This window comes from Bombina bombina, chromosome 12 (genome assembly GCF_027579735.1).
Source record: "Bombina bombina isolate aBomBom1 chromosome 12, aBomBom1.pri, whole genome shotgun sequence".
NCBI lineage: Eukaryota > Metazoa > Chordata > Amphibia > Anura > Bombinatoridae > Bombina > Bombina bombina.
In genome coordinates, this window is record NC_069510.1 from 32506973 (window position 1) to 32523026 (window position 16054).

Below are 16054 nucleotides of genomic sequence, written 5' to 3' on the forward strand. Positions count from 1 at the left end.
CTCTCTTCTATGGTGGCTTTCTCGGCCACATCTGTCCAGGGGGATGCCGTTCAGCAGGCCGGACTGGACAATTGTAACAACAGACGCCAGCCTTCTAGGTTGGGGCGCTGTCTGGAATTCTCTGAAGGCTCAGGGACAATGGAGTCAGGAGGAAAGTCTCCTGCCAATAAACATTCTGGAATTGAGAGCAGTTCTCAATGCCCTTCTAGCTTGGCCCCAGTTAAAGACTCGGGGGTTCATCAGGTTTCAGTCGGACAACATCACGACTGTAGCTTACATCAACCATCAGGGAGGGACAAGAAGCTCCCTAGCAATGATGGAAGTATCAAAGATAATTCGCTGGGCAGAGTCTCACTCTTGCCACCTGTCAGCAATCCACATCCCGGGAGTGGAGAACTGGGAGGCGGATTTCTTGAGTCGCCAGACTCTTCATCCGGGGGAGTGGGAACTTCATCCGGAGGTCTTTGCCCAAATACTTCGACGTTGGGGCAAACCAGAGATAGATCTCATGGCGTCTCGCCAGAACGCCAAACTTCCTCGCTACGGATCCAGATCCAGGGATCCGGGAGCGTTTCTGATAGATGCTTTGACAGCACCTTGGAACTTCAGGATGGCTTATGTGTTTCCACCCTTCCCGCTGCTTCCTCGATTGATTGCCAAAATCAAACAGGAGAGAGCATCAGTGATTCTAATAGCGCCTGCATGGCCGCGCAGGACTTGGTATGCAGATCTAGTGGACATGTCATCCTGTCCGCCTTGGTCTCTACCTCTAAGACAGGACCTTCTGATTCAGGGTCCATTCAAACATCAAAGTCTAACTTCTCTGAAGCTGACTGCTTGGAAATTGAACGCTTGATTTTATCAAAACGTGGTTTTTCTGAGTCGGTTATTGATACCCTGATACAGGCTAGGAAGCCTGTTACCAGAAAGATTTACCATAAAATATGGCGTAAATACCTATACTGGTGTGAATCCAAAGATTACTCCTGGAGTAAGGTTAGGATTCCTAGGATATTGTCTTTTCTACAAGAAGGTTTAGAAAAGGGTTTATCGGCTAGCTCATTAAAGGGACAGATCTCAGCTCTGTCCATCTTGTTACACAGGCGTCTGTCAGAAAATTCAGACATCCAGGCCTTTTGTCAGGCTTTAGCTAGGATCAAGCCTGTGTTTAAAACTGTTGCTCCGCCATGGAGTTTAAACTTAGTTCTTAACGTTTTACAGGGTGTTCCGTTTGAACCCCTTCATTCCATTGATATAAAATTGTTATCTTGGAAAGTTCTATTTTTAATGGCTATTTCCTCGGCTCGAAGAGTCTCTGAGTTATCAGCCCTACATTGTGATTCTCCTTATCTGATCTTTCACTCAGACAAGGTAGTTCTGCGTACTAAACCTGGGTTCTTACCTAAGGTTGTCTCTAACAGGAATATCAATCAAGAGATTGTTGTTCCATCCTTGTGTCCAAATCCTTCTTCAAAGAAGGAACGTCTTCTACACAATCTGGATGTAGTTCGTGCCCTCAAGTTCTACTTGCAGGCAACTAAAGATTTTCGCCAAACTTCTTCCCTGTTTGTCGTTTATTCTGGACAGAGGAGAGGTCAAAAAGCTTCTGCTTCCTCTCTCTCTTTTTGGCTTCGTAGCATAATACGTTTAGCCTATGAGACTGCTGGACAGCAGCCTCCTGAAAGAATTACAGCTCATTCCACTAGAGCTGTGGCTTCCACTTGGGCCTTTAAGAATGAGGCCTCTGTTGAACAGATTTGCAAGGCTGCAACTTGGTCTTCGCTTCATACTTTTTCCAAATTTTACAAATTTGACACTTTTGCTTCTTCGGAGGCTATTTTTGGGAGAAAGGTTCTTCAGGCAGTGGTTCCTTCTGTATAATGAGCCTGCCTATCCCTCCCGTCATCCGTGTACTTTTGCTTTGGTATTGGTATCCCAGAAGTAATGATGACCCGTGGACTGATCACACATAACAGAAGAAAACATAATTCATGCTTACCTGATAAATTCCTTTCTTCTGTTGTGTGATCAGTCCACGGCCCGCCCTGTTTTTTTTTTAAGGCAGGTACATATTTTTTAAATTATAATTCAGTCACCACTACACCCTTGGCTTCTCCTTTCTCGTTGGTCTTTGGTCGAATGACTGGAGGTGACGTAGAGGGGAGGAGCTATATAGCAACTCTGCTGGGTGAATCCTCTTGCACTTCCTGTAGGGGAGCAGATAATATCCCAGAAGTAATGATGACCCGTGGACTGATCACACAACAGAAGAAAGGAATTTATCAGGTAAGCATAAATTATGTTTTTTGTACATAAGGATTGCTAACATGCAGGATCAGTTTTTCTATTGTTCCTTGAGTCCAGCTCTCCCCCCCCCCCCCCCCCTTTTTCACAGTGACCGGTCACTTAAACGGCACACATACCTTGCCAACTGTTAAACTATTTTTATTTTTTTGGTTTAGTTCAAGGTTTATTTATTATCTATATATTCTGTACCAGTATGAATTTGATTGAGTACTTAGGAATAAATTTTGTTTTGATTTCATAATTTGATCTCTTTCTGTGTATTCAGTTGGTGTCCTTTAACAGGGGTTCTGTTGAATAATTTGGAATAGCCAGTGCGGATCAAGATAGACTTTGGAAATTGCTTTAATTAAAGGGATACTAAACCCAAATTTTTTTACTTTCGGGATTCAGATAGAGCATGCAATTATAAGCAACTTTCTATTTTACTCCTATTATCATTTTTTCTTCCTTCTCTTGCCATGTTTATTTGAAAAAGCAGGAATGTAAGGTTAGGAGCCGGCCCATTTTTGGTTCAACACCTGGGTTGCACTTGCTGATTGGATTGCTACATTTAGCCACCAATCAGCAAGCGCTACCCAGGTGCTGAACAAAAAATGGGCCGGCTCTTATGCTTACATTTCTGCTTTTTCAAATAAAGATAGCATGAGAATGAAGACAAATTGATAATAGGAGTAAATTAGAAAGTTGCTTAAAATTGCATTCTCTGTCTGAATCATGAAAGAAAAAACTTGGGTTTAGTATCCCTTTAAGTGATTTTCGATTCTCTTGCAATAGAACTGTATTCTCGTGGACATCAGTTTGTGTATAGAGCTGTTTTAATTTCACACTGACGTGTCAGGATTGTGTTTTCAGGATAATTACTGACCTTTGATAATAGATATATTGGTACACATTGTCATCGGGCCAACTTGCTCTGATCAGCCAGTTCAGTGACAATATTTAGCATTTTTATTTGTTAAAAAAAAATAATCACGGGGGCGTGTCCAACCACCGACCAAGATGGCTGCTGATAGACAGTGCTCCACCTTGTAGTTCCTATAAACGGCTGTTTGTTATTACTGAGACCTGCAGATCTGGCTCTTTCTGGGAGATCTGAACTCAGCACAACTCAAGGATCAGATTAATCTGTCTCTATCGGACCACTAAGAATCAGCAGTCCTGAATAGGGAAGGTACGTCATAGAGGCCTTGTGGAGCAGCCGATACCTTTTCCTACCCTCCCATATTATTCTGAAAAGTCAGACTAGCCAACCGTTTGTGTTGATGCAAATTCCTTCCTCTGAAACCAACTAGCTTTACAGCACTTTGCGCTTTGGAGGGGAACACATTATACTGTCATATGATAATGGAGGACGTTCTGAATGCTCTGGGGCAAATTCTGACGGACTTTGAAACTAACTTTTGCGCCATGCTACAGGAACCATTTATAGCTCAGCTATCTAGCAACAGTGTTGTGGAACTTGGATTAGAAACCCACGATTCCGATGCCAGTCTCCAACATAGTCAGGCCATACTACTGCAAAATGAGGAGATGCAGTTATCCTCTGATCGAGGTCTCTGTCCTACACACAATGCGGGTGATAATCAAGAAGAAAGAGAGAGAGTAATATGTTGGCCGGGTGAATTTTTGTCAGACACGGAGCTCCTGCCTATCACTACTGTATCTACAATGCTGAGAGAGCTCTGTATTCTAAAGCGTGACCATGCTGCTCGAGTACGCTTGTGGGGGCTGACAGCGCTTGTCTCTGGATTAAGTGAGATGGAAGAAGATCCCTGGTCACTAACATCGGATGGATTACCTGTTGTATGGTATGATCTGTGAAGCAGCCTCCCCAAGCGACAGTTTGAGATTGGCTTTGAGATGCGGTGCGAAAGGTAGCCATCAGTTGAGGTTCTTGAGATCTGGAATTGGATGATTTACCTAAGTTATAATATCAGATTGCTACAGGGCTTCTCATATTTCATATGACTTTCTCTGTGGTGCACTTGGCAGCAATTTATGTTTTACCGTGGACAGCGTGTATTAAACTGTAACTGCAGGACATTTAGTTTAAGATTATGTGACAGTCATTGCCACGAATTATACCGTTGCCCATTGATCTCGTTTTGCTCCACTGTTTCAAGACATAATTGTTATAGGTTCCATGGTATTGTTAGGCATTTATTTTTTTTTATTAGCTTAGGCTGCCCAGGGGTTAAGCTATATAATAATGAATGTGTTCTTTGCTTTGTACATTAGCTTTCTCTGTTATGTGACTTTAAAATACATGCATTTCAGTATATTTTCTTTTACTACCACATATGAGTACAAAACAGGGCCATACTATCTTGCTCCACCCACCCTCCCCTGGTTGATATATAGGCAATAAGGTTGCTATACCTCATACAATTGGTCACACAGTGCTGTATATAAGTTATATGTTTTTACTACTAGGTACCTTTTACCCCCCACCATAGAGCTTCCTATGTAAGCTTAGGGGCACAGACCCCATCTGTAACCCCTATTTGAATTTAGCTGCGTATATTTATAGAGATAACTGATATACTCCCTTCCCCCCTTAAGACCAGTTACGTTGTTGCTATTACTAAATATAATCTACACATGAGCGCTTCATTATAGTTTTGGACGATAAGCCTTTTCCTAATATATTTGTACAACTATAGTCCCGTGGACCCAAAAGGGGCCCTTTATGTTATACGCTTCAAAAAATCTGAGGATAGAGTTTATGTCCATTGATCACACAGGAAGCAATGTAATTATAGAACTTCTTTTGATTGTTAGTTTTATAATACTTAATGTTTTTGAAATGTAAGTTCTCATCTCTGATTTTCAATAAGGATTGTCATGCTTATGGTTTTGGCAGTGATGTATAGATTTGACAATTGCCCTTATGGGTTAAGGGCCTATGCTTATGATCCGTTTGATATATATTGTTATATTATTTACCTCAATAAAAAAATATAGAAAAAAAAAATCACTGCATGTTAAATCAAATAATAATGCATTATATTATATATATTATATAATTTTAACACATACCACACACACTCACTATATGGCCAAAAGTATATAGACACCCCTACTAAATTAGAACAGGTGTTTCAGTCTCACCCATTCCTAACAGCACACAGCCATGAAATCTCCATAGACGAACATTGACAGAACAATGGGTCATATTGGAAGAGCTCAGTGACTTTAAGAGTGGCACTGTCATAAGATGCCACCTTTGCCACAAGTCGGTTCTTGAATTGTCTGCCCTACTAGATCAGCTATTGTAAAGTGGAAGCATGTAGGAATAAAAGTAGTAGACCACACAAACTTATAAAGCAGGACCCCTGCGTGCTGAAGTGCATACAAATCGGCTATCATCTGTTGCATCAATCACAGAGTAGTGCCTTTTGGAAGCAACATCCAGTACAAGAACTGTGTGTGGGGAGCTTCATGAAATTTGTTTTCATCACCAACCTTTGTTTTCATCACCAACCTCCCGTAAACATGCACAATGCCAAGCTTCTATTGGAGTGTTGTAAAGCACGCTACCACCGGACTCTGAAACGGTGGAAATGTGTTCTCTGGAGTTATGAATCATTCTTAACAATCTGGCAGTCTGTTAGAAGAATTTGGGTGTGGCAGATGCCCGGAGAATGCTACCTTCCTGAATGCATAATGTGAAGTTGGGTAGAGGAGGAATACAGTTTAATACATTTAGACGGCTGATAAGAACCCTAGGCCCAACAACTAGTCTTTCCAAATGAATAATGGTCAGGGGCTGTTTTTCAGGGTTTGGGCTAGGCACCTTAGTTCTATTGAATGGTCATCTTCATACCATAGGATATAAAGACATTTTAAACAAATGGGTGCTTCCAAGTTTCTGGAAAGAGTTTGGGGAAGGCTCTTTCCTGTTTTACATAAAATATCCCAGACAGGGATATAAAAGCGCGCTGGAAAAAATGCAAACAAAAGTCATATAAAATCAGCAATCAAAGTTGACAATCAAAGTCAATGTGCAACTCTACCGTGAACCGGCTTGTGAGTCCTTGGAATAAAAAGATTCTATGAATCCGTGTAGGTGTTTTTCTTCTTGGATGCAGTGATAGCGTGAAAAAACAGGCAGCTCCTCTTGGTCCCGGAGAGTAGGGAGAACTGCTAGAAAATGAAAAAAGGAAGAGAGGGCGCCACAATAGCGTAATATTGTCTGGTAGTGTAGGTAAAAATATACAGACAGGTAATATGCTTACCAGAGCAAAAGGCACTGTACTATGACCAGTGCGTGACCGCTTGCTAGCACTTAACAGTGGCTAGTACACTGGGGAGAAAACGTTCCTTGGAGTCTTTTCTGATACCCCCTAGGCGAACTCCTCTTGGTGCTTGTAATTACAAATGGGTCGATGGACTTAGCGTGTTGTTGTATTGGAAATAGGATACCACAAACACAAACAACTTCTCTGTTAAAATAGCTTTAATATGACGCGTTTCTCAACCCCAACTGGGTCGTTTCCTCAGATAAAAGCGAATCCGCGATTCGCTTTTATCTGAGGAAACGACCCAGTTGGGGTTGAGAAACGCGTCATATTAAAGCTATTTTAACAGAGAATTTGTTTGTGTTTGTGGTATCCTATTTCCAATACAACAACACGCTAAGTCCATCGACCCATTTGTAATTACAAGCACCAAGAGGAGTTCGCCTAGGGGGTATCAGAAAAGACTCCAAGGAACGTTTTCTCCCCAGTGTACTAGCCACTGTTAAGTGCTAGCAAGCTGTCACGCACTGGTCATAGTACAGTGCCTTTTGCTCTGGTAAGCATATTACCTGTCTGTATATTTTTACCTACACTACCAGACAATATTACGCTATTGTGGCGCCCTCTCTTCCTTTTTTCATTTTCTCTTTCCTGTTTTAACATGACCTTTCGCCCTGCACAAAGCGATGTCCAAGAGTACACATGGTTTAACTGGTTTGGTGTGGATGTACCTGAGTGGAACCCTGACCTCAACCCATTAATCACCTTTAAGATGAATTGGAACACTGATTGGGAGACAGACTTTCTTGTTCAGCATCAGTGCCTAACCCCACAAATTCTCATAAATCTTGTAGAAACTAGACTACACTCTAAAAACCGTACTTGGTACACATCCCATGACCCTGCAAAACTTACAGCCATCAGTGCTCACTAGCACTCAAAGTAAGGTGCTCAGCTCACATGGGTCTCAGGCAGTTAACCCCAGACAAGCCTTGGTGCAAAGCCCATAGGGAAAATTACAAATAAATTATCAACACAAAATCTGGCACTTTCTTGTAAGCACACAGCTAGATTAAAAGCAAATTGGAAGATTTTATTACAGCATTTGAAAAATATGGTGATAGGCCCAGGACCACGTCAAAGCTACTGGGAGCTAGCTGAACACATTGAGTGAGCCAATGATAAGAGACGTATATGTGCAGCAACCAACTGGCAGCTAGCTCGCAATAGTGCACTGTAGCTGCTGAGCCTACATTGGGATGCTTTTCAATAAGATACTAAGTAAACAAAGCAAATTAGATAATGGAAGTAAATTGCAATGTTTATCTGAATCATGACTTTTCTATCCCTTTAAATCTATTTGCATGCTGCTTTTTGAGTAAAAAAATACTTTGCGTTGTGCAGTTTCAGCTGTTTGATTTAATAAAATCTATATTTTTTCATATATAAAGCCGTAAAGCAGAGGAGGACAGAGTACGGAAAGATGAGGAAAAAGCCAGGAGAGAACTCATAAAGCAGGAGTATCTAAGAAGAAAGCAGGAACAGATACTGGAAGAACAAGGATTGGGCAGACCTAAGCCCAAAGCACGTCCTAAGAAACCTCGGCCCAAATCAGTCCATCGTGAAGAATGCCACAGTGATTCTGGAACAAAATATTCTTCTACACGTATGTACCCGTTACAGAGCTTTTGCCCTATGTATATTATGTACCGGTTGTTTTGTTTATTTTTTATTTCATATTTTGTAGCGGATAATCTAAGTAGCGCACAGTCTGGCTCAAGTCTTTCTTTGGCCTCTGGGGCAACTACAGAAGCTGAAAGTGTCCATTCTGGGGGAACGCCCTCTCACAGGTATGTGATGTCTGTTTACTGTGTCCTGTAGACAGCACATCTACAACATTTTATTGAAAGCAAAAAAAATTATATATTTTTTCATCTTACCATTGTTTTTAAAAGGGCTGACTCTGTAGAAACCTTGTCAGTAATGAGTAGACATCAAAGTAGGAATGCAGAACGAGACTGGGAAAATGCTTCAACTGCTTCCTCCATTGCATCTGTGGCAGAATATTCAGGTATTTAATTATTTCTTTGATAAGGAGGTGGGAGTCCATGAGCCATGATGTGTGGGATTCAACTCCTAGCCACTAGAAGAAGGAAAATATTTCAAGAGTGCCAAGAGTTTTAATCCCACCTCCCAGCACACCTCAGTCTTATCTTTGCCTCCACAGGAGAAGGTAGAGAATTGTGGAGTTCCAGATTCTTTATTGACGGGATCTCAGACCTATGTAAGACCCATTGTCCCCCCTGAGAGAGCTGACTTTAGGACAGGGGGGTGTTTAGGCAGACATTCAGATAGATAATGTGGTAGATATTTTAGCTACATATTCCTACTTTTCTGCAAATGGTGTAATTTGTTACGGCATTATTTACAGTTTATAGGGAGATTTAAACTCAAAATGTAATTCCCCATATTTAGTTATGCAAACTCAGTTTTTCTCCCCACCCCTAGAGAGCTGAGAGCATTCCATATAATGCAGAACTTTGACCCTCCTACATGCTGCAGAGTGATTGCTTGATATTCATATATTTTTATTTATAATTGGCCGCATCATAATAATGCATATTTATTTTGCTAACAAAATGGCAGATTGAAAAACCTTTTATTTTGTTTGCAATGTTACAAGAACGGATTAACAGCTTTTTTTTTTTTTTTTTGCTACATTTTTTTCAATGGTCTAACTCCACCCACCACTTTCATTATTCAGATGAGCCAATCCAGTTTGGAATCTGCAAAAGACCACTGTCATTGTGTTAACAAAAGCTTAGGTGTTTAGCTTTAGCAGAAACAAGATCACCAACTAATAATTAGTGGCAGGGTTAGCCTTGTAAAGCCTTCCATGCGATTTTTCAGTTTTCAGGACTGGAAAATTTAGTTTTGAGACTTAAAAAGGGGGCAAAATAATTTGTTCTAATATGCATTATTAAAGGGATACTGAACCCAAATTTTTTCTTTCATGATTCAGATAGAGCATGACATTTTAAGAGACTTTCTAATTTACTCCTATTATCAAATTGTCTTTATTCTCTTGGTATCTTTATTTGAAATGCAAGAATGTAAGTTTAGATGCCGGCCCATTTTTGGTGAACAACCTGGGTTGTCCTTGCTGATTGGTGGATAAATTCACACACCAATAAAAAAGTGCTGTCCAGAGTACTGAACCAAGAAAAAAAGCCTTAGATGCCTTCTTTTTCAAATAAAGATAGCAAGAGAACAAAAAAACATGATAATAGGAGTAAATTAGAAAGTTGCTTAAAATGGCATGATCTATCTGAATCAAGAAAGAAAAAATTTGGCTTCAGTGTCCCTTTAAGCATTTTATATAACATGTACTGTCCCTTAAAGGGTGCCCTGAACTAATGAGTGTGGATTTACTGTTTGTGGCATTTTGCTGTGTGGCTGATCAGCTGATTACTTCACCTGTGCACCGGTTCAGCTATAATGAAAACCTGGCCTGTTGGGGGGACTTGAGGACCACAGTTGAGAAAACACTGTTGTAACCTACTGGTCAGCCGTGATTTTCCTGTTTGGAAGAAGTGGTTTTATTAGTTGATTACTTCTATTAGTGATTTTTTGTGTAGAAGTTCTAAATCTTTCTTCCAAAGAATTTAGTGGCAATGCCAAGTGAGCAGTTTATTTGTTTACATAATCCTTTTCATAACCTCCCTTTTTTATATAGGTCCAAAACTATACAAGGAGCCCAGCAGTAAGTCAAATAAACCAATAATTCACAACGCTATATCCCATTGCTGCTTGGCTGGAAAGGTGAACGAAGGACTGAAGAATTCAACTCTGGAGGCAAGTATATGCATTTTCATTTATATTATTGTCTCCAACATATTTAACTGAACAGTTATGGTTCCAAAGCAGCAATGCACTTCTGGGAGCTAGCTGGTGATTGGTGTCTGCACATATGTCTCTTCTCATTGGGTTACTGATGTGTTCAGCTATCACTGTTTAGTGCGTTGCTGCTCTTTCAACAATGGAAACCAAGAGAATTAAGCAAATTTGATAATATAATTAAATTGGAAAGTTGTTTAAAATGGTATGTTCTGATTGAATCTTGAAAGAAAGAAAAATGGATTTCATGTCCCTTTAATTTTGTGGTAAACTAATTGTGCCCATCCTGTTTGTATCCATGCACATTTGTGAATTCCTTAATACATAGGGGAATCCAACATTGAGAAAAGTTTTTACACTTCAAATGTTAAATATTTTAGTGAGTTATTTAATCTCTGCACTAGTTCGTATGTCCTTTTATGTGATAAGCGGATTTGTTTTTATGTTTTAGTTATGGTTTTCTCAGTTATTGCACATTTTACGCTTTAAGAGAAGATTGTTTTCTTTAAATCTACATAAAACTAAATAATGGCTGTCTAAATAAGCCTAAGGTAGCTGCACGTTCCTTGTTGCACTATGCTACCTATAATCAAACTTACTTAAAGGGACATTAAACACTAAATAAAGACTAAATAGAATGATGCATTCATAGAAAGATTAGTCTGAGAACAACATGTAGATGTATGTTTTAAAGTTGCATTAGTTGTTTAAATATTGACAAAATAAGTGTAAAGTTTTAGTGTCTGTAGACAATGGGAGCTGCCATGTTGTAACTTAGGTTACCTTCTCTGCTGTGGCTAATTAGGTCACTAGAGTGTGCAGCCAATGGCTGTGTGGAATATAGCAGTGTTCTGCGCTTCCATTTCTAACAGGGAATGAAATGCTCGCAATTTCAGAATGGAGCAACAGGAACAGGGGACAAAATAAATAATGAAAGTTTATTGCAGAGTTTATTTTATAGATAAGATTTATCATTTTATATTACCATATAAAAATGTTTAATGTCCCTTTAAACATACACAAATAGACACACATCCATTCACCCCCCCCCCCCCCCCCATCATATTCTTCCTTCATGGAGGAGTCACACAGGCAGCTATTTTGTAATTGAAAGAGGTGAGAGCTTACAGTCAAATGCTTCATCATGAGTTGTACATAAGCAAAGCAGGGTGGAATTTATCCTTGTTATATGTCAACAGTCAACAAATCAGTTTAAAATGTAAGAGCCAGTAAGAATATTTAGGAGCCAAACAGTGTTTCTTGCATATATACATATGGAGAATAACCCATAAAGTTAGGAGCCAGGGGTAAAATTCTAGTTGCCAGTTGCTTCATGGCTACTGGGTTTGTCGAGCCCTACGCATTCTATAGGCATAGGCAACTATTTAAACTTCTAGTTAGCTTGCATGACAACTTTAGTATACAGATATTAAAGGGGACATGAAACCCCACATTTTTCTTTCATGATTTAGGTTGAAATACAATTTTACTTCTATTTCCAAATTTGTTTCTTCTCTTGGTATCATTTGTTGAACACATGGGTGAGCCAATAACAAAATATATATATATATATATATATATATATATATATATATATATATATATATATATTTCGATTTAGTGCACTCTCACTGGCCAACCCAGACACAGACCAGGGTGCTTAACGGACTGGACAATCTGAATAGGAATAAGCACTCACTGGATTTCAAAATAACAAATATTTATTTGGCAGTGACGTTTCGGGGCATTCACCCCTTCCTCAGAGGTCTGAGGAAGGGGTGAATGCCCCGAAACGTCACTGCCAAATAAATATTTGTTATTTTGAAATCCAGTGAGTGCTTATTCCTATTCAGATTATATATATATATATATATGCAGCCACTAATCAGCAGCTAGAACCTAGGTTCTTTGCTGCTCCTGAGCTTGCCTAGATAAACCGTTCCGCAAAGGATAACAAGAGAAGGAAGCACATTAAATAATAGAAGAAGTTGTTTAAAATTGTATATTCTGTCTAAATCATGAATCTTTAATTATGACTTTACTGTCCCTTTAATACTTGAGAGTTGAACATCATTTTTAAGATGTAGTGGTAGGTAGTCCATTATGTGATTTCACACTTTGGCAACTTGTGCTTTAATTCAGTAGATTCTCACCTATTACAGCTTACAAGAAATAAACTTGCTTTAAAGAAAATATGGTATTGGGAAACCTTAGTCCATCATTTTTTACTTTTATTAATTTCCTTTTTTAAACTGCCGTAACCATTTATGATAACAGCTTTTTAGGATGAAGATGATATTTGGAGAACATTCTTTAGAGAGGAAGAAATAGACTTATGAAGCTAACGAAAGCAGTGCAGTTAGATACCATCAGAAGTCGCATAACTGAATCGGTTATCTTAAAGGTTTTGTGCCTCTTCAGCTTGTGTGTCTCAGCTCACAACACCACACTTGCACTTTTCATTTATGTCTGTGAGGCTAAAACCCGTCATAAGCAGTTTGCTCTTTTTAGTTGTCTCAGATATGCAGTGGGAGATTGCTAACGTTATGATTATCCAAGACTTTAGATGCATGGAAAACCATATTCTAATTATAATGGGGATTTATATTACATTACTAATGCAGTTAAATAATGTCAATTAATTTTTCTTTTTTTCTTTGTAACTGTTGTGTGTTTAATAACAGGAGCTAGAGAAATGTGATTCAAACCATTACATAATCCTGTTTCGTGACGCTGGTTGCCAATTTCGAGCACTTTATTCCTTCTATCCTGACACTGAAGAAATCTGCAAACTAACTGGAACCGGCCCAAAGAACATCACAAAGAAAATGATTGACAAACTTTATAAATACAGTTCAGACAGAAAACAGTTTACTGTAATTCCAGCCAAAACAATGTCTGCCAGCGTGGATGCTGTCACTATTCACAACCACTTATGGCAAACCAAGCGACCTGCGTTGCCAAAAAAAAGCCCTTTGTACAAGTGACACGTGTTGAGCAAATGCAGTTGGATTGATTGGTTTGAGAGGCAATGTTTACTTCTTTTTTTTTTTCCTCCAGTGGATATGAACATGTGCAGCACTTTGAATGTTTTTCAAAGGGAATTTTAAGAAGACGGTTTTACGCAGACAATACGAAGAATAATCCCTTTGCTGTTGAAGAGCTCCGTGACCGATTATGCTCCATCCAGCACCAAACGGATTAAGTGAAAGGATATAAAAATTGTCAGTTTTATTTTTTTACTTTTTTCTTTTTTTTTTTTTCTTTTTTTTTTTTTTGAACGAATGGGTGATGCCTGCTAAAATCTTAAGCCTGACTTACTCTTTCAACGGAAAGACTGTGCATGCAGCAACAAATATCCCATGGATTACCTTTTACTTGAAGTGCTCATATACCTACAAACATCTGAGAATATAGTTATTCTGGAATCACATAGCAGGATATAAAAAGAAAAAAGAAATCCGGCAGACTTCCGGCTCTAAAAATCAGTTTGCAGCTTGCAATTTTGTTTGCCAATATTTTAGCCAGGGGAGATATTTAACCTTGCACATAAAGAAAATAAAAACACCTTAGTTATCTTACAATAACTATTGGCGCTCAAATAATCTGTAGTATATTCAGCTGCAATTCAGACTTGAATGTGGGTTAAAACCATGAGTGATATAATATGTTTGGAACACCTTGGATATTGTTCCATACACCTATTTTTTTTCCCCCATGTTAAAATTCATTTTTAAATTATTATTATTATGAGAAGTAAGCCCCAACAACGTTTGTGGTATAGAAGTAGTTCCACACTGAACACGGTACTCCTGCCTATATACATCATTATGGTGCACTTAAACAAATCACATTTTTTTTAATGGTTTTAAGATGTCTTCAGATGTAATCTTATCCTTGTTCCTGTATTATACAATATGAGAAGCACACCTTCCCAGAGTGTGTGTACGCTGTTGAATTTGTTTTGTTTATTTTTGGGCTGACATATTTATTATTATTAATAATATTATATTAAAACCAATTATATTTTTTTGGTTTGTCTTATTAAAAAAGAAAATATGATTTTCAATAAAAAAATGGAGTTTTGTTTTAAAATTCCAAAGATTATTTTTCTGATTATGCTAGTAGTCTGGCTGGAATGGTAAAACGTTCAGATTTAAATTATAGAAAACACTACATGCTGTTTGTGGTTTTTCAATTTTTTTTAATGCACTTTGGACATGCTGAGTTTTAAAGCATTTTGTTTAACATGCCGTGAATTCCATAGGTATGTTAGAGATCTGATTAAAATCTGTTTTCATCTATTTGTTTGCACATGTTTAGATTTTATTTTTAAAGTATTACTTGAAATAAAATATTGGTACCCAAGGGGGCGCTCCTGCTCCATTTAACAAATAAATAAAACGCTCTTCCTCTACCACTACATGACAACCCTTTGGACATAATTCTGACCAGAGTTTTCAGTTACAGTTTTTCCATCTTTACATTATTAGAGATTTATGTATTTTTTTTAATATATATATATTTTGTTCATGATTCCTAGGTGTATGTAAATAACCAAATGGTTTATAATTTTAATGTGCTAATTTTTTCTGTTATCATGCTTTTTTCATGCTTGCGATGCCCTCCTTTCACATCTGATATGATACCCATATTTATTTTATGAAAGCACTGAGATTAAAATAAAATTAAATAATGTTTTTCATTTATTTTTGTCGTGTACATTCTTTTTCAGTATCATTTCGTCAACTTAATATAAAGTCACTTAAAGGGTAATTGATGTAAACTTTTTTTTTTTTTTTTCTTTGAGAGACCAGTTGATACTGGATGCATTCTATGCTTTTTTTCATTCTAAATTTAAACAGCTTTCTCTTGTTAAGTGTATCCAGTCCACGGATCATCCATTACTTGTGGGATATTCTCCTTCCCAACAGGAAGTTGCAAGAGGATCACCCACAGCAGAGCTGCTATATAGCTCCTCCCCTCACTGCCATATCCAGTCATTCTTTTGCAACTCTCAACTAAGATGGAGGTCGTAAGAGGACTGTGGTGTTTTATACTTAGTTTATTTCTTCAAACAAAAGTTTATTTTTAAATGGTACCGGAGTGTACTGTTTATCTCAGGCAGTATTTAGAAGAAGAATCTGCCTGCGTTTTCTATGATCTTAGCAGAAATAACTAAGATCCTTTGCGGTTCTCACATATTCTGAGGAGTGAGGTAACTTCAGAGGGGGAATAGCGTGCAGGTTTTACTGTAATAAGGTATGTGCATTTAAAATATTTTTCTAGGGATGGAATTTGCTAGAAAATGCTGCTGATACCGAAGTAATGTAAGTAAAGCCTTAAATGCAGTGATAGCGACTGGTATCAGGCTTATTAATAGAGATACATACTCTTATAAAAGTGTATTTTAAAATGTTTGCTGGCATGTTTAATCGTTTTTTACATACGTTTGGTGATAAAACTTATTGGGGCCTAGTTTTTTCCACATGGCTGGCTTGAATTTTGCCTAGAAACAGTTCCCTGAGGCTTCCCACTGTTGTAATATGAGTGGGAGGGGCCTATTTTGGTGTTTTTTTTGCACAGCAAAAATTACAGACACAGACATA

The 16054-nt window shown here is 38.3% G+C and overlaps 1 protein-coding gene across 2 annotated transcripts in view; it reads left to right on the plus strand.

Annotated features, from left to right (window-relative positions):
* CAMSAP1 (calmodulin regulated spectrin associated protein 1) overlaps positions 1-15154 on the plus strand; it is a 139479-nt gene extending 124325 nt beyond the window's left edge. For both annotated transcript variants that reach the window (XM_053695738.1, XM_053695739.1), the window contains exons 14-18: positions 8000-8214; positions 8296-8398; positions 8504-8619; positions 10285-10403; positions 13130-15154. In XM_053695738.1, coding sequence (XP_053551713.1) covers positions 8000-8214; positions 8296-8398; positions 8504-8619; positions 10285-10403; positions 13130-13432 — 856 coding nt within the window. In that variant the 3' untranslated portion in view covers positions 13433-15154. The remainder of the gene's footprint in view (positions 1-7999; positions 8215-8295; positions 8399-8503; positions 8620-10284; positions 10404-13129) is intronic.
* The last annotated feature ends 900 nt before the right edge of the window (positions 15155-16054 follow it).